Source organism: Takifugu flavidus, chromosome 19, assembly GCF_003711565.1.
Source record: "Takifugu flavidus isolate HTHZ2018 chromosome 19, ASM371156v2, whole genome shotgun sequence".
NCBI lineage: Eukaryota > Metazoa > Chordata > Actinopteri > Tetraodontiformes > Tetraodontidae > Takifugu > Takifugu flavidus.
Window position 1 is genome coordinate 2,844,336 of NC_079538.1, and position 23,126 is coordinate 2,867,461.

At 43.0% G+C, this 23,126-nt stretch overlaps 1 protein-coding gene and 1 long non-coding RNA gene across 4 annotated transcripts; both read left to right on the plus strand.

Moving 5' to 3' along the window:
- The first annotated feature begins 17,385 nt into the window (after positions 1 to 17,385).
- LOC130516030 (homeodomain-interacting protein kinase 2-like) lies at positions 17,386 to 19,643 on the plus strand. Of its 3 annotated transcripts, none has more exons than XM_057016776.1 (8): positions 17,386 to 17,650; positions 17,729 to 17,920; positions 18,022 to 18,203; positions 18,285 to 18,408; positions 18,511 to 18,643; positions 18,763 to 18,803; positions 18,921 to 19,057; positions 19,169 to 19,643. In XM_057016776.1, the coding sequence occupies exons 2-8, from the start codon at positions 17,861 to 17,863 to the stop codon at positions 19,533 to 19,535; spliced, it is 1,044 nt and encodes a 347-aa protein (XP_056872756.1). In that variant the 5' UTR covers positions 17,386 to 17,650; positions 17,729 to 17,860; the 3' UTR covers positions 19,536 to 19,643. The 3 variants fall into 3 exon arrangements, with proteins under 3 accessions (XP_056872756.1, XP_056872754.1, XP_056872755.1); XM_057016774.1 differs by having other exon boundaries at positions 17,389 to 17,650; positions 18,511 to 18,630; positions 18,747 to 18,803; XM_057016775.1 differs by having other exon boundaries at positions 17,393 to 17,650; positions 18,285 to 18,405; positions 18,511 to 18,630; positions 18,747 to 18,803.
- A 1,434-nt stretch (positions 19,644 to 21,077) lies between these two features.
- Positions 21,078 to 21,619, plus strand: LOC130516196 (uncharacterized). Its single transcript, XR_008947384.1, has 2 exons — positions 21,078 to 21,287; positions 21,324 to 21,619. It is a non-coding gene; the product is annotated as an uncharacterized LOC130516196 (long non-coding RNA).
- The last annotated feature ends 1,507 nt before the right edge of the window (positions 21,620 to 23,126 follow it).

Below are 23,126 nucleotides of genomic sequence, written 5' to 3' on the forward strand. Positions count from 1 at the left end.
TCAGCTGCAGAAGAGGGCGGCCCGGACAGGAAGTGAGGATTCTCTCCATCGGAAGCAATAACAGCCAGAGTCCGCTGGTGCCGACGGCTTCTGAAGCATCTCTGAGGTGAGGAGACGTCCTCAGCATCAGTGTGACAGCTGCTGCTCTTCACCCCCAGTGGAGGAAACCCAGGACTTTCACCTCCACCGCTGTGTCCTGCTGCCACCGCTGCTGACGCTGACGGATGCATGAGTGTAAATCTGTAACATTAAAGGAATATTCTGGGCTTCAAATCCCCCCAAAAGCAAATACGTCTCAGTCTTTAAGCCTCGATTTAAGAGATTTGTTTTTGTAAATCCTTTAAAACATCACTTAAAAGTGTTCTTCATTCAAACATGATGATTCCTCAGTGATGATGATGACGATGGTGATGATGATAATGAAGGATAAACATCATTTGATGTTTACAAGTGGGGGAAAGTTGAAGGTATTACGTTATTGTAGGTCAGCTGAAGCTCAGACATCACCAAGTTTGGCCATATCTGCAGATCCCAGCAAAAGAAGATTAGAAATTGCTTTTAATCTCTAATCCAATGGCTCCTTCACTGTCCAAGTCCGGTTTCCTGCCTCATGACAGGAGTACAGGAAGTCGGATTAACGGTAAACAACAACAACAACATTGATACTGAGGTGTGGATAAATATCTCCTGCTGAGCTGCAGCAGCATTGTTGTTGTTTCTGTTGTTGGTGGTGTGTGTGTGTGTGTGTGTGTGTGTTTTCTCTGTGATATTGCCGTTTTATTCATGAGCAGAAGAGGTGGAGCCATGACAGTTTCTTTGCTTCCACAGAATCACACGCTGTCCAAATCCAGACAAGAGTCTCTGATAATCTGATAATTCGTCTGTTGGGCCTCCATTTAAGCTTTTGCTGTTAAAAATAATAATCTTACCTCGGGTACGGACATCTTCAGTGGCAGTTTGAACACCTCCAGCCCGAAAATAAAACAAATCCCCCAGATGACAACACATGATTGTCTGAAGGGAGGATAAATAACAATCTGAGACTTCCGATGAGGCCCGTGAGACTCCTCAGGTGAGAACATCAGCTCTGACAGGCGGACGTGACCTGTTTTAATCATTTATTAGATATCCGTGACCATCCGCTACAAGCACGATCAGTCAGAACGAGCTAAACAGGAAGTGTTCCATAGCTTTAATCCTGATTTCACCAGCAATTATCACCATTTATTGGTCATCAACATCTTGTTTTCCATCTGACCAAACACCTTTTAGTGAGTTTGGCTGCAGAGGAAACATTAAGTCATGCCTCCTGTTATGGAGGGAAATGTCAGAGTCCACGCTTTTCACATTTCAGCTCTGCTCAATTAGAACGGAGCTTTGGCTCGTTCTTGACCTGTTGTCGTGGTAACGGCTTCTTTTGGAGTGTCGGTGAAGGCGGCTTCAGAAGCAGTAGTTGATCAGGAAAAAGCTCGTTTCCCTCAATCAACAGGCTTACCTGCATTAGTAAATCTTTTATAATATGAAAGTTGCGGATATTCACAAATCCTCATCAGACTTTTTCCATCTGCACATCTGAAAAAATGTCATTGTTCTTCTTTCTCTGATGCAACTCTGACCTGTGACTTGTTTTGATGTGAGAGCTGCTAATAGAAGATATTACTGGGAAACCACTGAGTATTATCACATCAGCTCAATTACAGCGTAATCAGACTGAGCGCTGCATCATTAGCACATAATTTGCAATCTAGAAACTCCATATTTACTGTTTAACATGATTAATTTGACAACACGTTGCCCTCCAGTCCTTATCAGCACAGCAGGAGCGAGGCAAAGGGACAGACTGCATTAGCACAGAAAATGGATTCAGCACACAAGATAAACCCTGAGCAGAAGGCCCGTTTACCCATCAGCCCTTGCAACGACCCCGAGAGTCTGCGGGAAGAAATGGGAGTTTATTTCAGTTGTCCTCAAATATCTAATGGCAAAAACACTAAAAACACAAAAAACACTAAACTATCAACACAAATCTCTGCTGCTTTGACGGTTCCATCTTTTAAAAAGATGAAATTCATTACTTGGCTGATCTTTAACTCGGGTTGTTGTCATGGTAACCAGGTGGGACGCGTTCTTTATCTTTAAGACAGGAAAGATGGACCTCCTGGTCCTTTTCAACTTAACGTCCCAGGACAAGAAAACAGGAGTAGGTTTATCAACCGTCCCACAGAGCAGCTGACCCGCTCTTCTTCATCCTCTGAGGAAGAGGAGGAGGGCCGACTCTTTCAGAACCTTCTGAGTGTTGGGTGTGAATTCCAGAGGTTTTGTCAGGAGCTTTCTGAACCCTCCTCCAGGCAGAAGGAGGAGAACTGTGGGATGTCTGAAGTGTAGGCAGATGTGCTCCTTCTGTGCTGGAAGCTTCTGAACTGTGATTAGAGGATTTTCTTCTGGTGTCCAGGAGCAGAAAGACATCTTTAAACTTGCAGAAGAACAATGCTAAATAATTTAGAACACACCCGTGTGACACGCCAGCGCAGCTCAGCAGCTCTGGGCTTCATGCAGCTCTCATGCTTCCTGATCTGGTTCTGGGCTCTCAACCGAGCTGGTCTTCACTCCAACAGCACGGTCACTTGTTGGCAACCTGGAAAGATCCTTTTACTGTGAGGTAGTGATCCAGTCCCAGTCTGCAGACCTCTCAGAGGCGCCTGAACTCAGCCACCATGTTGGTCTAGTCAGCCAATCACAGATGAATGTGTTTGGGAAGTATAAAGCATTGGTTACATCTATCCTGATTTCTGTAGCTGTTTTTGCTGCAATCTTTACCTTGTGTGGATGTTGTTGTGTTCCCTGTCTGCGTTCTCTTATTAACCGCCTTATCACCACAGCTATCGCTCCCATGGAAAAACCGTATGGCCGAGTTGTATCCCTTAATCAGCAGACAAGAGCTGGATTTGACTACAGACTCTGAAGACTATGAGGGAATTGAGCTAATTTTCCCCTGAGTGTAAATGTATTTGTGTTCATAAACATGACTTTGAAAATCTACTGGAAGAGGTTGTTAAATGACGATATGAGAATTTGAAGCAAATATGTGATAAACAGGAGGGAAATGTTAGATCCATTATATTAAAGTTATCTCTTATTTGCTTTTACCTTGTTATATTCTTTATTCTCGTTATATTGTTTCTCATTATTTAATGTTTCCTATTATTTGCTAATGCTTAATGTTCATGATGCTTGATATGTCAACTCGAACTTCGCTGGTCAAGGGCGACAGAAATGCAGCTGCTGTGGGGAAGTGGCCTTGACTGGAGACAGAGCTGCAGGGCATGACCCAGGAGGTGGGTTAGGGTTAGGGCCTGACCCAGGAGGTGTTCTTTTAATCTGTCTGATATAGAAGAATGTGCTGTTTGTGAGCTAAGCTAATCAAATCAGTGAAGGCCTACGTATAATCTCACCATTATGATTTACAGTCTTTTGCTTTGTTTGTGACCTGCTATCTTGTGTTTTCCCCTCCCTTAGACACATTTGACTTCTGTAACTAGGGACCTCCTAATTTCAATAAAAGAAGGATGGCGGGAGGTGTGCGTCAGAACGTGTTGGAGATCTGTAACTGAGCACATCTCTCCGTTCTCCTTGCAAGTAAAATTCAAAACTGTTGTCTTTGCCTCATTTGTTTTTGTCATGTTTCAGGTCGTTTGAACCTAACAGCAGCCAAATGATGGACGTGTTCAGAAGATTCTTAGAGCTTCTACTGAAGAACCTTCAGACAGGCCGGATGGGATATGTTTTACACAGAAGGGAATTCCAAAAACTGCCGCAGTTTTAATCAATCCTGCAGGAACGTGTGAGTGGTTAAGAGCTCTTTGTCTCCTTTTCGTCAATAACCACTTTAAACAAGCTGAAGAAGTCTTTCCTGCAACAGCAGCATGAAGAACATCGCACTGTGATGTGGAGATAATTACTGCTGAGCCAGAATTAAGATGGCACCAGCTCTATAATGAAGTGGATCAAACATCTGGAAGGAGAAGTTCATGGTTGTGTTAGAGGTGAAAGCAGACGCTCCAACAGGAAACAGAGGAAAAGTGACCTGGAATAATTTTAGATTATGCAGCAGAGCCTTCAGGACCCCCGGGAGGTGCTGGACTCTCCGGAAACGTCTCCTTCAAGTCTCCGCTTCCATAAACTGAGATAAAGGAAAGTTGAGAGGCAGCTTGTGCCTTTGAAAGAGTGTTTTAAGAGTTTTGAAGTGGGTCATGATGTCATGGGCGTGTGTGTGCCTCGGTTCTTCCGTGTGGCTCCCAGCTCACCTCTGTCCACCCGTGACTGATGCTGCTGCTAACTGGGTTAGCTTAGAACACACACGGGTCGTCTTCACAGCGCGGTGGGCCGCTTTAACACCGGTCCCAGAGGTGAGTCTTATTCCATTTGTATTCAAATTAGATTTAAATTAAGGGTCAGTTGGGTTGAAACTGGACTTTTTCTACTTTTCAGACACAACCGTGTCGCAATTTGTCAACTTTTTCCAAACGTTCATCAAGAAATCTGCCGAAACTTGTCTTTAAAGTGTCGTTTTCTGCCATGGGTTGATCAAAAGACATCATCTTTTCACGTTTCATCAGCTGAAGATCATTTGGATTTATCAGAGAGATGAAAATAAGGATGATGTTGATGATGGATGGTTTCTCCCTTTCTTAGATTAAATGTTCTTTCCAGACGTCACGTTGTTGCACTTTTCCTCAGTTTAACTCATTAATGAGTCTCCTGATCTTCAGGGATACGCCGAGCTCGCCGCGATCCATCTCGCTGACTGTGCGCCTGTCACAGAGACAAATTACAGCTCCTCTGGGTGAGAGGCAGGAGGGAAATGTAGAAATAACCTACAGCCTCCTTTCAGCCCACTTTCTGCTCACCTCAGACAACTCGTTAACTTTTTTACCTGGACGTCTTCCTGCTGGAGTGACCTCTTGAAGGGGAACATATGGAGAACGTCAGCTTCTTTTTACTGCAGGAGACGTATCCAGTCAGCAGAAACTCTGCAAGAAACAACCGGATTTATGGAATTCACATCAACTGGAACCACATCTTCATCATTTGGGTCCTGCAAAGATCACAGGTGATCCTCAGGTCACTTCCTGTGTGTATCTGTGAGGATTTGTCAGGGTGACCAACAGAAAAGTTTAACAGGGCAATGAAGTGAAATTCTGCTGTGATTCAATTATAAAAATGGAAAAGTTTAGGACCAATACTTTTGTGATTTTATCCCATGAGACAACTAGTGAGTATTTGGAGGATGGTAAGAAGAAGCTGCAGCCTTTAACACACGCTCTCTCTCTCTCACACACACACACACCCTGGTACTTCTGTCTTTATGAGGACTTTCATAGGCGTAATACTTTACATACAGCTCTTTTCCCTAACCAATGTTACTAAACCCCAACCTTCACCCTGTCCTCTGACCTTAACCCAATTTTAATATCAACCTTTAAAACAGGTCTTGACCCTCAAACAGACCTTTGAGGTTGTGAGGACCAGCCAAAAATGTATGTCCTCACTTCCCAAAACGTCCCCACTCAGCTAGTAGAATGCAGATTTTGGAACTCACTCACTCACTCACTCTCTCTCTCACTCACTCACTCACTCACTCACTCACTCACTCTCACTCACTCACTCACTCACTCACTCTCACTCACTCACTCACTCACTCACTCACTCACCTAATCAATCAATACTTTCTTTTTCAGGGGGGCAACAGAATCAAGCGTGATTCTCAGTGAGGTTGCTGCACCTTCAGCAATAGAGTCAACCTCAGCAGGGCTAAGATTCTAATGATTGATCCCTGGGGAAACACACGGTGGTCCTGGGATCAGCACAGGAATCACTTCCTTAAACTTAGCTACAGCATTATCTGAAAGACATCTGCTATAGTAAGACTGAGCTCTGAGCATAGAAGAATCCTTAATCATAAATGTGAAAGTGATCAAAGAATGGTCTGACAGGACTGGGTTCTGAGGGACACTGACACATGTTCTACCTCAACACCATAAGTCAGAACTAGATCTAGGGTGTGGTTGAAGCTATGAGTTGGTTGGTTTATCTGCTGGAGGAAACCAACTGACTCAAGTAATGAAATGAAGCCATTTCTAAAGCTGTCATTTACAACGTCTACATGGATATTAAAGTCTCCAATAATAATGACTTTGTCCGTTCTAAGCACCAAGTCATATAAGAAATCAGAGAACTCAGACAGGAACTCTGAATGTGGCCCAGCAGGGGGCCGATATACAACTACAAACAGAAGTGGCTTTTCTGTCCTCCAGTTCAGATGGGTGATGCCAAGAGTCAGGCTTTCAAATGACATGGAGCCATATTTTGGTCTGGGATTAATTAATAACTTGGAGTGATAGATTGCTGCCACTCCCCCTCCTCCAGTAACATGAGGAATATGATAATTAAGATGGGTAGGAGGAGTAGATTCATTTAAGCTCACATACTCCTCCTGAAGCCAGGTCTCAGTAAGACAAAATAAATCAATGTGATGATCCGCTATCAGGTCGTGCACTAACAGGGATTTACACAAAAGAGATCTAATATTTAACAGTCCACACTTAATTGTGATATTAGTTTCTCCAACTTGTGCTTTGGTATTAATTTTAATAAGATTATGGTGATTGACCGTTCCTCTGCTCTGTGCTTGGTGAACTTTTAACCGTGGAACAGAGACTACCTCTATGGTGTTAAATATGTTATTGTTGGTGGATGAGGGTTCTAAGGAAGCAGCAGAGAGGTGTGTAAGACTACAACTCTGCATCCTGGTCTGGACCCTGGGTTGTCAGGTCACTTTGGGTCTAATAAAATTAGCCAAATTACTAGAAATGAGAGAGGCACCATCTCGTGTGGGATGGACACCGTCTCTCCTAATCAGACCAGGTTTTCCCCAAAAAGTGCTCCAATTGTCTATAAAGGCCACCTGGTTTTCGGGGCACCACCGTGACAACATGCGGATAAACATCTCATCGCTGGCCAGATTGGGGAGGGGACCAGAGAATGCTCCGGAGTCCCACATCGTTTTTGCGTAGTTACACACCGACTTCAAGTTAATTTTAGTGACCTCCGACTGACGAAGCCGGGTGTCGTTGGCTCCGACGTGAATAATAACTTTACCAAATTTACGTTTACGTCTCGCCAGCAGCCATAAATTTGCTTCTATGTCGCCCGCTCTGGCCCCCGAAATGCACTTAACTATGGTCGCTGGAGTCGGCTTCACGTGGCGCAAAACAGAGTCGCCATTACCAGGGTCGGTTTCTCAGCGGGTGTGTCGCCGAGTGGGGAAAAACGATTAGCCACGGGAAGCGGGTGGTGGGGCACCGTGGGCCTTTGGTTTGGGCTACGCTTCCTACGAACCGTCACCCAGCCGCCCTGGCTCGCCGGCTACTGCCGGCGGACCGCTAGCTGTAGCTACGCTAGGCGGCTCCGCAGCAGCTAGCTTCTCCTGGCTAACTGACGCAACTCCAGCTAACTCCAAACTGCGGAACCGCGTCTCAAGCTCGCTAAGTCTCGCCTCCATAGTCGTAAATAAACTACACTTTCTGCACCTATTCCCTTCACTAAGGGAGGCAGAGGAGTAAGTAAACATTTCACACGCTGAACAGACAAAGACACCGGGTGAAACAGACGGTGAGGCCATGCTAATGCTAATAGTTGGCTGAGCCCTGTATTTGTTTAATAGGGGTTGTTTCTCACTGTTGTTATCAGGTGACGAGAATGTCCCAAGTGTTCAAATTTTAAGTAAAGTAAATACAACACACCAAGTGTTCAATATTAAGTGAATACAACACACGGTGCACAGTACAACCAACGAACGATTGAGAAGACAGGAAGTGACGCAATACGTTACGTTGTTATATGTGTAACCATTATTGACCAAAGCACATTGCATTCACAAAAAAATGCAAAAAAGATGACAATTTAACCTTTTATTCAAACATATCCTGCACTCTAATAACAACAATGTGCTCCGTTAAAATGTGCTTCACTGTCTGTACTTGAAGAGCTATTATTCAGCAAGCTCTTAAATTGGCTGGTATCCAACCACGTTGCTCCTTCAGCGATCATCACACCTGTGTGAGAAGCTTGTAGCACCTGGTGTGGACCCTTCCAGCCGTTCCTTTTCCTGGTGCTCAGAACCTTCACCATGATCCAGTCACCTGGCACAATGTCATGCAGCGGTTTGGATGCAGGTGATGGGAGCTCTGCCTGAGATAGGTCAGAAGACACATTTTTATAATGTTTATCTTCACAAACTGTAAGGGTGTTTTTGTTTTTGCAATCATAACAGTACAACAGTTCTCCCACTACAAAAACAATGATATTTTAATAAATTAAAACCCACAAAATGTAATTCAAAAAGAGTCAATAATAACTCCTGAATAAGAACAATATCACATACAAGCTCAACAAATATTGAATTTGTGTCATAAGAAAATATGTTTTGCTGTATAAAAACATGAAAATCTGCAAATTACCTCTGGAATTAGGTTTGGGAGTTGCCTTGGGAACGACACCTGCAATTCTTCCCTTTCTCCGGACTGTTGAGCTGGAACCTGGACTGTGTTCACCGCAGATTCCCTGTTTACATTTATTGTGTGGTACATAAAGTCAACTCCAGAAGGTAGTAATGACAACACGGATGCACCATTGTGCAGAGTTGCATCTTTGGCATCATCGCGTGTGTCATCCAGATTGCGACGGTCCCTCCACCTCTCATTCAGATCTTTCTTTCTGAGGTCAAGGTTCACACGGGTCTCGATTTTGGAACAGATCTCCTCAGAAGGGGAAGAAGTTCTGGTTGGTTTCTTTGGAAGTTGGGGTGGAAATAATGATGAAGGTTGTCTCTGTTTAAACGCTGGGATTTCCTGAAGCCATACAAATTTAGCTGGCGTGTAAAACTTGAGAATTTGGAGGTTTTGAAGCCATTTGAAGACAAGAACTCATTGTCAATTAGATTCCCATTGACGACGATCCCGTCTCCTTGGTGGTTCCAGGTGATGGTATTAATTTTGCTGTCATTGATCAATCGCCACAACTTTGTAGGGAATTTTCCATTCAGTGAAACTCCCAGTGTTTGCATTTTTGATCTCTAAAACGATAAATGTTGCAATGAAAGAAAAGAAACATAAACTGTAGATTTAAACTGCAAGATTTGACTTGTTTGGAGTGTTCTGTCGCCTCTTAGGTGCACAATATTTGTCTGAACCTCATTTTCCAACCTCATTAACTGTTTTCTTTGAAACATCAAAGAATCAAAGGCATCTTACACATTCTTTAATCTTCAATGCACAGGCTTCTGTTTTTGTTCAGTTTTCCTGCTGCCTTTGATTCTTTAATGTTTCAAAGAAAACAGTTGATCAGACAAATAATGTGCATCTAAGAGGCGACAGAACACTCCAAACAAGTCAAATCTTGCAGTTTAAATCTCATCAGTTTATGTTTCTTTTCTTTCATTGCAACATTTTATCTTTTTAAAGATCAAAAATGCAAACACTGGGAGTTTCACTGAATGAAAAATTCCCTACAAAGTTGTGGCGATTGATCAATGACAGCAAAATTAATACCATCACCTGGAACCACCAAGGAGACGGGATCGTCGTCAATGGGAATCTAATCGACAATGAGTTCTTGTCTTCAAATGGCTTCAAAACCTCCAAATTCTCAAGTTTTACACGCCAGCTAAATTTGTATGGCTTCAGGAAATCCCAGCGTTTAAACAGAGACAACCTTCATCATTATTTCCACCCCAACTTCCAAAGAAACCAACCAGAACTTCTTCCCCTTCTGAGGAGATCTGCTCCAAAATCGAGACCCGGTGTGAAGCTTGACCTCAGAAAGAAAGATCTGAATGAGAGGTGGAGGGACCGTCGCAATCTGGATGACACACGCGATGATGCCAAAGATGCAACTCCGCACAATGGTGCATCTGTGTTGTCATTACTACCTTCTGGAGTTGACTTTATGTACCACACAATAAATGTAAACAGGGAATCTGCGGTGAACACAGTCCAGGTTCCAGCTCAACAGTCCGGAGAAAGGGAAGAATTGCAGGTGTCGTTACCAAGGCAACTCCCAAACCTAATGCCAGAGGTAATTTGCAGATTTTCATGTTTTTATACAGTAAAACATATTTTCTTATGAGACAAATTCAATATTTGTTGAGCTTGTATGTGATATTGTTATTATTGACTCTTTTTAATTACATTTTGTGGTTTTAATTAATTAAAATATAATTGTTTTTGTAGTGGGAGAACTGTTGTACTGTTATGAATGCAAAAACAAAAACACCTTTACAGTTTGTGAAGATAAACATTATAAAAATGTGTCTTCTGACCTGTCTCAGGCAGAGCTCCCATCACCTGCATCCAAACCGCTGCATGACATTGTGCCAGGTGACTGGATCATGGTGAAGGTTCTGAGCACCAGGAAAAGGAATGGCTGGAAGGGTCCACACCAGGTGCTACAAGCTTCTCACACAAGTGTGATGATCGCTGAAGGAGCAACGTGGTTGGATACCAGCCAATTTAAGAGCTTGCTGAATAATAGCTCTTCAAGTACAGACAGTGAAGCACATTTCAACGGAGCACATTGTTGTTATTAGAGTGCAGGATATGTTTGAATAAAAGGTTAAATTGTCATCTTTTTTTGCATTTTTTTGTGACTGCAATGTGCTTTGGTCAATAATGGTTACACATATGTAAGAAGAAGAAGAAGATGGAAAAAATCTGATTCAGACAATTTCTACAGTCTGCTCACCAATCAGTGACCCTGCAGAGCCAAAGTCCCCCTGTCAGTTAATGGTGGGTCATTAACTTTACGAAGGGCCGAGTTGATTATCGTGGAACATTTGGATATATGGAAGAATGACTTTGTTTTAATGGTAAATTAATGGTAAATTATGGTAAATTAATGGTAAATTAAACACAGAAAGTTGTGCAAAATTGGAGCGGACAGGAGGGGCGGCAGAGACGACAACAACACAACATGACGGCAGACAGACAAACACATGGAGAATTAGGACAAATGCCCTGTCCTCCTCCTTGTCCTCGCCAACCTCCAAGATCTCCCTGACCCATTCCCTCGACCCGAGTTTGGCTGACTTAAAGCTTCCTGTTGTGTTGTGCTATAATCCAGGTGTGAACCTGGGGGTCGCTGCAGGCAGGTGTGTGTGATGAGAAGAGAAGGGGAAGAAAATTAAAAAAGAAGAAGCGCATGGACTGAGGCACAGAGAAGTCTCCGGATAGTTATTTTAATTCCTCAATATTGAACACGGCATTTCCGTTTCTGTGCCCTTGCCTGCTCCTTTGGGAGGATGGTGGGGGGTATAGTATATGTGTGGGGGGTGGGGGGTTAGGAGGGCTGCAGGGACCACCAACACTTTCAGCCACCACGCTGAGCGTTCACAAAAGCCCAAAGCTGCCATGGCGGACTTTGTTACCCTGCTCTCATGTTCTGGTCCAGTTCAGCAGAACCTCATCAGCAAAATTCAGCTGAAATTTCAACAGTCTTCATCATCTCTGCTGGGCTTCATCGTCTCTTCAAGCCAATTTTCAATTTTCCTGTATATATTTTTGATTTGTCATTGACCTCATCCACTCTATCTGCTAACTCAACAGAAATCTCATTGATCATTTGGGTTCCAGTTTCCACACCAGACACCAGTCTGCTCCCAGAATTCTTCTCTACATCCTGTCCGTCTCATCAACACCTTTAGTTCTGTGGCCCCCAGTGAGGTAAGTTGGTTCCTTTATGCTTGTGTCAACATCTTGCTTCGGGCGTGGCACGCCTCCTATGGCCTTCTGCACATCCTCGTCCTCTTGTCCTATTGTCCAACGTCTCAATTTATGTCCCTCAGTCACTTTGGATAAATTCAGTACAACTGATGTTGCAGGAAGTGTAGAGTTCAGTTTTGAGGAATTAAAATAACTATCCGGAGACTTCTCTGTGCCTCAGTCCATGCGCTTCTTTTTTAATTTTCTTCCCCTTCTCTTCTCATCACACACACATGCCTGCAGCGACCCCCAGGTTCACACCTGGATTATAGAACACAACAGGAAGCTTTAAGTCAGCCAAACTGGGGTCGAGCGAATGGGTCAGGGAGATCTTGGAGGTTGGCGAGGACAAGGAGGAGGACAGGGCATTTGTCCTAATTCCCCATGTGTATGTCTGTCTGCCATCATGTTGTGTTGTTGTCTTCTCTGCCGCCCCTCCTGTCCGCTCCAATTTTGCACAACTTTCTGTGTTTAATTTACCATTAAAACAAAGTCATTCTTCCATATATCCAAATGTTCCACGATAATCAGCTCGGCCCTTCGTAAAGTTAATGTCCCACCATTAACTGACAGGGGGACTTTGGCTCTGCAGGGTCACTGATTGGTGAGCAGACTGTAGAAATTGTCTGAATCAGATTTTTTCCATCTTCTTCTTCTTACATATGTCAAATCAAATCAAATCAATCTTTATTTATATAGCGTCTTATACAATCAAAATTGTTTCAAGGCGCTTTCCAGAATCCCAGGGCCTGACCCCAGACAAGCAACAGTGGCAAGGAAAAACTCCCCTTTAACAGAAAGAAACCTTGAGCAGGACCAGGCTCATGGAGGGGGACCCTCCTGCTGATGGGGGGGCTGGGTAAAGGAGAGAGAGGAGAGGAGGAGGAGAGAGAGAGGAGAGGAGAGGAGAGGAAGGAGAGGAAGAGGAAGAGGAAGAGGAAGAGGAGAGGAGAGGAGAGGAGAGGGAGGAAGAGGAGAGAGGAGAGGAAGAGGAAGCTGAGAGGGGGAGAGGGAGAGGGAGGGAGAGGGAGAGGGAGAGGAGAGGAGAGGAGAGGAGAGGAGTCGAGGAGGAGAGGAGAGGAGAGGAGAGGAGAGAGGACAAACCATGACCCAGTGGGGTGACAGAGGCCTGTCAGGTGATCATGTTTCTGGACCCCGGCAGCCTTGGCCTATAACAGCATAGCTAAGATGTGACCTAATGATTAGACGACCCCCTAAGTGTGATAATTTGTCTGTCTATGATAGTAACTGGAACTACAAAATTAACAACAATACGCTTTTTCAAAGAGGAAGGTTTTAAGCCTAATCTTAAAAGTATCGATGGAGTCAGCTTCCCGTACCTGGACAGGGAGCTGGTTCCATAGCAGGGGGGCCTGGTAGCTGAATGCTCGGCCCCCCAATCTACCCTTAGAGACTCTGGGAACCACAAGTAGAGCAGCATTCTGAGAGCGGAGCGGTCTATTGGGCTGATAAGGTGTCACTAGCTCCTCCAGGTAGGATGGAGCTAGGCCTCTGAGGACCTTGTAGGTCAAAAGAAGGGTTTTAAAAATTATTCTAAATTTAACGGGCAGCCAATGAAGAGACGCCAGTACAGGAGTTATGTGATCTCTTTTGTCAATACCTGTCAGAACTCTGGCTGCAGCATTTTGGATCAGCTGGAGGCTTCTTAAAGAGCTGTTTGGACACCCTGATAATAAAGAATTACAATAGTCCAGCCTGGAAGTAACAAAAGCATGAATTAACCTTTCAGCATCATGCAGCGTCAGTAGTTTCCTGATCTTTGTGATGTTCCTCAGGTGAAAAAAGGCACTTCTAGAGACTAATTTAATGTGTGGTAAACTGGTATCTATCAGATAAGTATGATCTAAACCAGTCTAGTGTTGTCCCTTTAATCCCAATCACATGTACCAGTCTATGTAACAGGATGCTGTGATCAACTCTATCAAAAGCAGCACTGAGGTCCAGCAGAACCAGCATAGAGACCAGTCCATGATCTGAAGCTATTGAGAAGATCATTAGTGACTTTAAGAAGTGCTGTTTCTGTGCTGTGGTGAGCTCTAAAGCCTGACTGAAACATCTCAAACAGGCTGTTCCTCTGCAGGTGCTCCAGTAACTGAGTCACCACCACCTTCTCTAGAACTTTAGAGATAAAAGGAAGGTTGGATATTGGCCTATAATTTGCTAACACATCAGGATCCAGTGATGTTTTTTTAAGCAACGGCTTAATCACTGCCACCTTGTAGGACCGGGGTACATAACCTGACACTAAAGAACAATTGATCTGGTCCAGGAGCTGCCTATCAATGGTAAAACATCCTTCAACAGGTGTGTTGGGATGGGATCTAAAAGACACGTGGTGGTCTTGGATTTCTGAATTAGCGATGACGCCTCAGAAAAATATATAGGGCTGAAGGAGCTTAAGGGCTCATTGGAGACCCTGTATGTTCCCACAGTCGGCACATCTGGTGATGGTCCAGTTGTTGGGATGGCCTGGTTAGCTTTCTCTCTGATAGCTAGAACTTTATCAGTGAAGAAGCTCATGAAGTCTTCACCACTAAGGGAAGAAGGGATACGTGGATCTAAAACACTGTGACTCTTGGTTAATTTGGCCACAGTGCTGAAAAGAAACCTGGGGTTGTTCTTATTATCCTCAATTAAAGAACAAAAATAAGCTGTTCTAGCCTTGCGGAGGGCCTTTTTGTAAACTAATAGACAGTCTTTCCAGGCTACATGATAGCTGTCTATTTTACAAGAATGCCACTTCCTTTCCAGTCTTCGCACTTTCTGCTTGAGGGTCCTGATATGTGAATTATACCAGGGGGCACACCTCCTCTGATTTACTATTTTCTTTTTCAGGGGGGCAACAGAATCAAGCGTGATTCTCAGTGAGGTTGCTGCACCTTCAGCAATAGAGTCAACCTCAGCAGGGCTAAGATTATAATGATTGATCCCTGGGGAAACACACGGTGGTCCTGGGATCAGCACAGGGATCGCTTCCTTAAACTTAGCTACAGCATTATCTGAAAGACATCTGCTATAGTAAGACTGAGCTCTGAGCATAGAAGAATCCTTAATCATAAATGTGAAAGTGATCAAAGAATGATCTGACAGGAGGGGGTTCTGAGGGACACTGACACATGTTCTACCTCAACACCATAAGTCAGAACTAAATCAAGGGTGTGGTTAAAGCTATGAGTTGGTTGGTTTATCTGCTGGAGGAAACCAACTGACTCAAGTAATGAAATGAAGCCATTTCTAAAGCTGTCATTTACAACGTCTACATGGATATTAAAGTCTCCAATGATAATGACTTTGTCCGTTCTAAGGACCAAGTCAGATAAGAAATCAGAGAACTCAGACAGGAACTCTGAATGTGGCCCAGCAGGGGGCCGATATACAACTACAAACAGAAGTGGCTTTTCTGTCCTCCAGTTCAGATGGGTGATGCCAAGAGTCAGGCTTTCAAATGACCTGGAGCCATATTTTGGTCGAGGATTAATTAATAACTTGGACTCCCCCTCCTCCAGTAACATGAGGAATATGATAATTAAGATGGGTAGGAGGAGTAGATTCATTTAAGCTCACATACTCCTCCTGAAGCCAGGTCTCAGTAAGACAAAATAAATTAATGTGATGATCCGCTATCAAGTCGTGTACTAACAGGGATTTACACAAAAGAGATCTAATATTTAACAGTCCACACTTAATTGTGATATTAGTTTCTCCAACTTGTGCTTTAGTATTAATTTTAATAAGATTATGGTGATTGACCGTTCCTCTGCTCTGTGCTTGGTGAACTTTTAACCGTGGAACAGAGACTACCTCTATGGTGTTAAATATGTTATTGTTGGTGGATGAGGGTTCTATGGAAGCAGCAGAGAGGTGTGTAAGACTACAACTCTGCATCCTGGTCTGGACCCTGGATTGTCAGGTCACTTTGGGTCTAATAAAATTGGCCAAGTTACTAGAAATGAGAGAGGCACCATCTCGTGTGGGATGGACACCGTCTCTCCTAATCAGACCAGGTTTTCCCCAAAAACTGTTCCAATTGTCTACAAAGGACACTTGGTTTTCTGGGCATCATTGTGACAGCCAGCGACGACATGCGACTAAATATTTCATCGCTGGCCAGATTGGGGAGGGGACCAGAGAATGCTACGGAGTCCGACATTTTTTTTGCGTAATCACAGTCCAGCGAAGGGCATGTGCTCCTCTCTTCTCCACTTAACAATGTTGCTGCTGTCTCTCTCCTGCCACTGAGCAGCTGACGTTAATATAACACCTTGATGAACAGTCCTTTAAACACTACATTTAACCCATATGTACCCTTAAGTTTTGCCCATAAAACCTTTAAAACAAAAACCAAAAAAAACTAACCAATAAATTAAAATAAGAGAAGTTATTTACAATACAGCCTCGGTTTAAGATGAGTGGGCTTTGAGATTTGGATATCCTTCCATTTTGTCATTTTCCATTGAATTCTATGGGGGAGAGGAGAGTCTACTATCACACAAACTAAAGTTTTCTATTGTTAAACTTACCAGTTCTTTATAAAATGACAACGGGTGACAGAGGGCTTGTGGGTAAAGGGATATCATGTCTTTGATCTTTGAACATCATAGACAGACAAATATATTTAAAAAAACACTTTGGTGCTTTGGTATGAAAGGACAGAGTCTAACATATGTCATTTTTATCCAGTATTATTAGGGTAACAGAGAAACCGGTCTACAATTTGACATTACATGTTTGTCAGGAGGTTTTAAGATAGGAATAACTTTGGCTGTTTCATTCTGCTTGGAAATATTCTGGTTTGTAAAGTCATAACAAACACCTACTACTCAGCACTACACAAAAGATGGCACACGGGTAAGTTTTGATCAATTCAATTATTTGGCAAGGAAGTTTACATTAGCTAAAAATAAAATGTCTATTCTTGTAGAGATTGCAGGTTGTTGACAAAATGGTGGACCTGATTGACTTTCTCTGGAATGATTTTTTTAGGGTCTGAGCATTGGACAAGTTATGTTTTTATTATACAGTATACCCTTACCCATGCACAAAAAAATCATGACAATTCGCACACACACATGAGATGTGGTGAAAAATTTGATATTGTTGTTTGGAATTGAACATGAAATAATTTTATTTTGAGAATAGCGTGACAGCAGATATAGGTAGACAAAATTGGCAGACAAGATCTACAAAAATGTAACCGTAACCCATGTCCCCAAATCAACTGGTAGTCCTGTATATCCCTTTTATTGCTGTTCTACTGCAGCTTTATGAGTGAAGTGGTTCATAACGTTTCTGCAACAAAACTAGAAATTATGGGTTATTTTAATGGTATAAGGGCAGAAATATCAGGCATTGTATATCTTTGGATACAGTTGTTAGGGTGGCTTAGTCCTTTGATAAATGGGGCACTGTGCAGTGATTGATAAGCTTAAGGTGATCAATGATACTGAAGACGACCTTAAATAATTTCCTGTTATGCTTGATAATCAATAATGACTCCAACTTGTCATGAGATAAGTGTTTCCCTAGAGTTTCTGTACTCCATTTTGATTTAAAGGGAGACTTCTCTTAATCTTTTTTCTTCTCTCTTCTAACATATCAGCTACCAACACTTGGGTCCATCCGCATACGAGCACAACACAGTGGAAATTGGAAGCATACTCTTTTCCAGACAAACCAATTATCTGGTGCAGTCCATTCTGGGAGAGGGTTCATTTGGCAAAGTAGTCAAATGTTTAAGACTGAAAGACAACAAGACTGTGGCAGTCAAGGTCATAAAGAAAAAAGGAGATTACTACGATCGTGTAGAGAAGGAAGTATGTAATACCAACTTTGTTCATATTTGCCCTTGTATGGTGTTTAATTAAGGTGAACCTTGACATTTGTCTCCTTAGATACAAGGCCTGCTAAAGCTTAAAAGTCTGGATCCAGAAAAATACAACATTGTCCAGATTCACGCAGCCTTTTTTGACAGAGGAAATTTCTGTTTCGTTTTTGAGTACCTGGAAAAAAGTCTCTTTGACTTCATGGAGGAGAACAATTTTCGTCCTCTGCCTCTAAAGGAAATCAGATTTATTGTCCAACAGGTAATTTGCTTCTTCTACGTCTTGCTGCACTTCCTTTTTCATTAATAGCCCTTCAATCTAATGTTGAAAAGGTATAATGAAAGTGTTTTATTGGCTTTAAGCTTGCAGTTGCACTTCAGTCGCTGAGGAGTGTGGGACTAACACACTGTGACATAAAGCTGGACAATATTATGTTAGTGGACCATGAAAAGCAGCCTTTCAAAATCAAACTAATCGACTTTGGGGTTGCCAGGGTTGCATCCACTATACCACAGGGCTCAGCTATACAGGTCCTCTGTTACAGGTAATTATTTTTACAAATATTTAAAATCATGGCAATCTATAAATAACCAACTGTAAAAAGCAAATTAACACCCTTTTATAGGTCTCCAGAGGTCCTTTTGGGTCTTCCATTGACAGAGGCTGTGGACATTTGGTCTCTGGGCTGTGTGGTTGCAATGTTACACCTTGGTAATAGGCTGTTTGATGGGGACAATGAGTTTGACGTGGTAAGTATATTTGTAGTTTACTTCATTCTTTTCTTTGAACTTTTCTGCCACATAAACCTTTTTTTGGTGAATATTGTGACGTGGCATTTTCTTTACCCACAGATGAGGTACATAGTGGAGCTATTTGGTCAACCTCCGAATCGAATGCTAAATGCAGGCATAAAAACTAATCAATTCTTTAAGCAAAGCATGTGCGCATGGAATCGATCATGGAAACTAAAGGTATCTGTACCTAGTTTGTCTCTTCAAGATATTTCTTACGGACTCCCAAATTCACAAATTAATAGGTAGGAATGTTTATTTTGTTGTGCTTAACTCATTTTCTGTTATCTGTTCAGACAGGCTACAGTAGAGGGGGACATAAGCTTCTAGATTCTCTGGATGACATTTTAAGCGTATGTTTTTCCAGTTTTAATTTGTTCTTCATATCAATGTAACAACACTTTCTCTATAGCATAAAGAACATATTTACAGGGTAATTAGCTACTTTAAATCAATTTTTATTGTTCCAGGCCTTCCCTTCTAATGGCAGCAAACATCCAGAACTTAATCTTTTTGTCAACATGCTAAAGAAAATGCTTGACCTAGACCCTGCTACGCGCATTACCCCAGCTCAACTGCTGCAACATGGGTTTCTGACAAACACGGAGTAAGTCTACACAAAGATCATTCATTTCAGTCCTAAAGCCCTTGATTTATCCATTTGAAATATTGCAGGACCTCAGATCATTGTTTAAGTCAAGTATTTGTTGTCTTGAAGGGTGGGGACTACCTCTAAAGAGCCAGAGGTCACTGCCAGCCAGGAAAATGGACAAACTTTACAGACGCAGTGTGAAAACCCCCAGCAGCACCAAGAGAGCCACTTAAAAACGGGGCAGAAAAGAAATCGTGACTCAAAAGATGATGACCCAACTTGTCACGACTCCAAGCGGCCTAGAATACAGTCAAGGGTGACACCAAGAAAGTACACACAGATAAATGCTAATAATTCCAGTGTTCAGAGGAAGCTGCCTGACGGGAAGGATGGTGGGCCTCATCGCTCCACCTCGATGGCCGGGCCCAGGTTCAGCCAAAAAGCTTTGAAAAGAACAAGGCGATACACAGGCAGTAAAGGAGGGAAAAAGTAACTGACTCCCTCAATACCTACAGTATGTGTGGGGTACAGTCCCATCTGGTCTTTCAATCACATATTCACCCTGAATTATAATAAAAGAAGCTGATTTCATTATGTTAAACATTAGTATCTGTTTTTTCAAGACCATAAAGTCTTTACAGAAAATCAAACAACAAATTGGTGCATTCAAATTAATACAATTATTATTTGGGAACCTATTCCCTTGTTTTGTTGTGCCTGAGGAAAAGTTGACCGATTTTTACTTTGTCCCATTTACTCTGCCTATTGTTGCGCAAAAGATTAGAGTAACACTATTTTATATGTTTTTCAAATATTTTATTCTTAGAAGATAATAACATTACAAAACTAACATAATTTAAGGGGCAAAAAGTTTTAGCCCAACTTTCTCGGCAATAGTGATATATAGCTGATGTATAAGTAGTTTGTATACAGTTGCTAAAACAGACAGGAAACAGCTAATAACTGCTAAAGATATGTTTGATAAAGATACACAGGATATCCCAAACTACTTGTAACCAACTATTTTGAATCATTCCTGCACAATCATCAACACAATCATCCTTAGCAGATGTATATGTTGCTCTCACCAGTGTTTTCAGTGTAAATCAATAATTATACAGAAAATAATCAGCCACCTTCTCTCGGTGTTTCTTTTTTCATCTGCTGCTATAAACTAAAATCTGTACATTTTCCATCCCTGTGAGACAAGTCCCCATCACAATTAATGTCACCCTCACATGGACATGGAAGAATTTTGCAATCAATCCATCAATCAATCTTTATTTATTTATTCATATAGTATCTGTTACAATCAAAATTGTTTCAAGGCGCTTTCCAGAATCCCAGGGCCTGACCCCCAACAAGCAACAGTGGCAAGGAAAAACTCCCCTTTAACAGGAAGAAACCTTGAGCAGGACCAGGCTCATGTAGGGGGACCCTCCTTCTGATGGCCGGCTGGGTAGAGAGAGAGGAGAAGGGGGAGGACAGGTAGAAGATAGGATAGGTAAAGCATAGAAATACTGTACATTAACAGTACAAGCTGCTGGTATAAGAGTAGAGTGGGTCAGCAGGGTCGGAGGTCGGCAGGCCACCATAAAGCTATAAAGGCGGCTAAACCTGTTGATAAATACAGGGGGGGACAACATCATGATCAAGAAACAACATCATCAATGATCTACTTGGAGAGGAGAGGAGAGGAGAGGAGAGGAAACCATGACCCAGTGAGGTGACAGAGGCCTGTCAGGTGATCATGTTTCTGGACCCCGGCAGCCTTGGCCTATAACAGCATAGCTAAGATGTGACCTAATGATTAGACGACCCCCTAAGTATGATAATTTGTCTGACTATGATAGTAACTGGAACTACAGAGTTAGTGATAATAAGCTTTTTCAAAGATGTAGGTTTTGAGTCTGATCTTAAAAGTATAGATGGAGTCAGCCTCCCGTACCTGGACAGGGAGCTGGTTCCATAGCTGGGGGGCCTGGTAGCTAAATGCTCGGCCCCCCATTCTACTCCTAGAGACTCTGGGTGTTGGGATTTCTGGTTTGTGTCTGTCTTGGGCCTGCAGGGTGTGGTGTTGAGCACAATTGGGTGCAGCTGGCACTGCAGGTGGGCGCACCTGTAGGCAATTTACATCTTGCTGCCTATTTAAGCAGGTTGTGCCTGCCTGTCAGTGCTGGGGTGTCTGTTTGTCTAGGGTGTGTGTTTGTTGGTCTAGTGTGGGAGCTTGGTTGGGTTCCTTGGTGTTGGCTCCTGTTCCTGTGTTCCTGTTGTCCTGGAGGACCGCTCCTGCTCCCCTTGCAGTCTAGGAGGACTGCCTCTGCCCTCAGTGTCTCGGGGCACGTTCGTGTTGCGCCGGACTCCCGAGTCCTCGCCGGTCCAGGAGGACTGCAGCGTGTTGAGGACTCACCGGTGTTCTGAGTTCCCGGCAGTCCAGGGGGACTCCGTCTGGTTTGGGGACTCGCCGATGGACCTGGGACGGGCGGACGCTGCCTCCCGATCCCCATGCGGTCCAGGAGGACTGTTTCTGTTAATGTGTGCTCCCCTTCCCTGTAAATAAAGCCTTTGACCTCTCCACCACTGTGTCCTGGCCTGCGTTCGGGTCCGCTACCACCATGTATCGTAACACTGGGAACCACAAGTAGACCAGCATTCTGAGAGAGGAGCGGTCTATTGGGCTGGTAAGGTGTCACTAGCTCCTCCAGGTAGGATGGAGCTAGGCCTCTGAGGACCTTGTAGATCAAAAGAAGGGTTTTAAAAATTATTCTAAATTTAACAGGCAGCTAATGAAGAGACGCCAGTACAGGAGTTATGTGATCTCTTTTGTCAATACCTGTCAGAACTCTGGCTGCAGCATTTTGGATCAACTGGAGGCTTCTTAAAGAGTTGTTTGGACACCCTGATAATAAAGAATTACAATAGTCCAGCCTGGACTAACTTTTCAGCATCAGGCCATGTCAGTAGTTTCCTGATCTTTGCAATGTTTCTCAAGTGAAAAAAGGCCCTTCTAGAGACTAATTTAATGTGTGAGGTAAAAATATATATATAGCAAGTACAAGAATACACACAGCCAAGAGGCTAGCAGTTGCTCGAGTTACCATTAGAGATAATTGTACAGATGGCTCATGCTTTGCTCCTGCATATGTACTGATCAGAGTTGGACACATGTGAATCATCTTTGATGACGAAGCAGAAGCATAAACCTCACATTTGTCCGCTTTGGTTGATGTCATCAGGCCGTGTCGAACACAGACAAATACATTTTCATTGAATCCTTTAGTTAAAAGCTTTCCTCTAAATATCTGATTTGCTCCCATAGCAACATTTGCTCTGAATGTTTCAATGTGATCTTTTCAGATTAGCGCTAATCTTAATATTTACAAATATCTTTGATGTTCAAGCTCATTTTGAGCAGATTTTATTCTGCACTTTGTGAAAAGCTTAGATTAATAGATTTCTTAGTATTGAGTTGCACAGTTTATCAGGAGTTGTTGTGATTGATAGATGATTATTCCAGAAGTTTGTGTGTATTCACCGACAAACGTGAAGGTTCTGTGGACGTTCTGCAGATGGCTGTGACCTCTGCTTCTGTAACGTACCGTAGATCTGAGCCCAATTCATCCAGCGTTCCATGTGTCAGTCTGGATCTCTGGAATAATGAGTTCATTATGAAGAAGCAGCTGTGATGACGGTGCAAACACAAACTCTACCGATTCATTTGCTTGGAGATGGTCTCTGATCCGTTTAGTCACACACAGACTATGTGATTCAGCAGTGTGGGACAACCCCGGCATCATCAGAGCTCCTCGCAGACTGCAGCTAAAACAATTAGCGCGTCGATGTCGCTGCCCGACACATCCATTCTTCTCGCTGTCCATCTTCCCGAGTCTGGCCGATGGGAGCCGAGCAAACGGATTGTCGCTGATGGAGATGTAAATGTGTTCTGACTGGGTTTTTTTTAGTGGATTTATATCTATGTGACATGTGTGGCTTCAAGATACACAAGTCTGAAGGTCTGAAGACCTAAACAGTGACGTTAGATGTAAAACTACTCACGTGCAGGTTAGATGAATATGAAGCAACT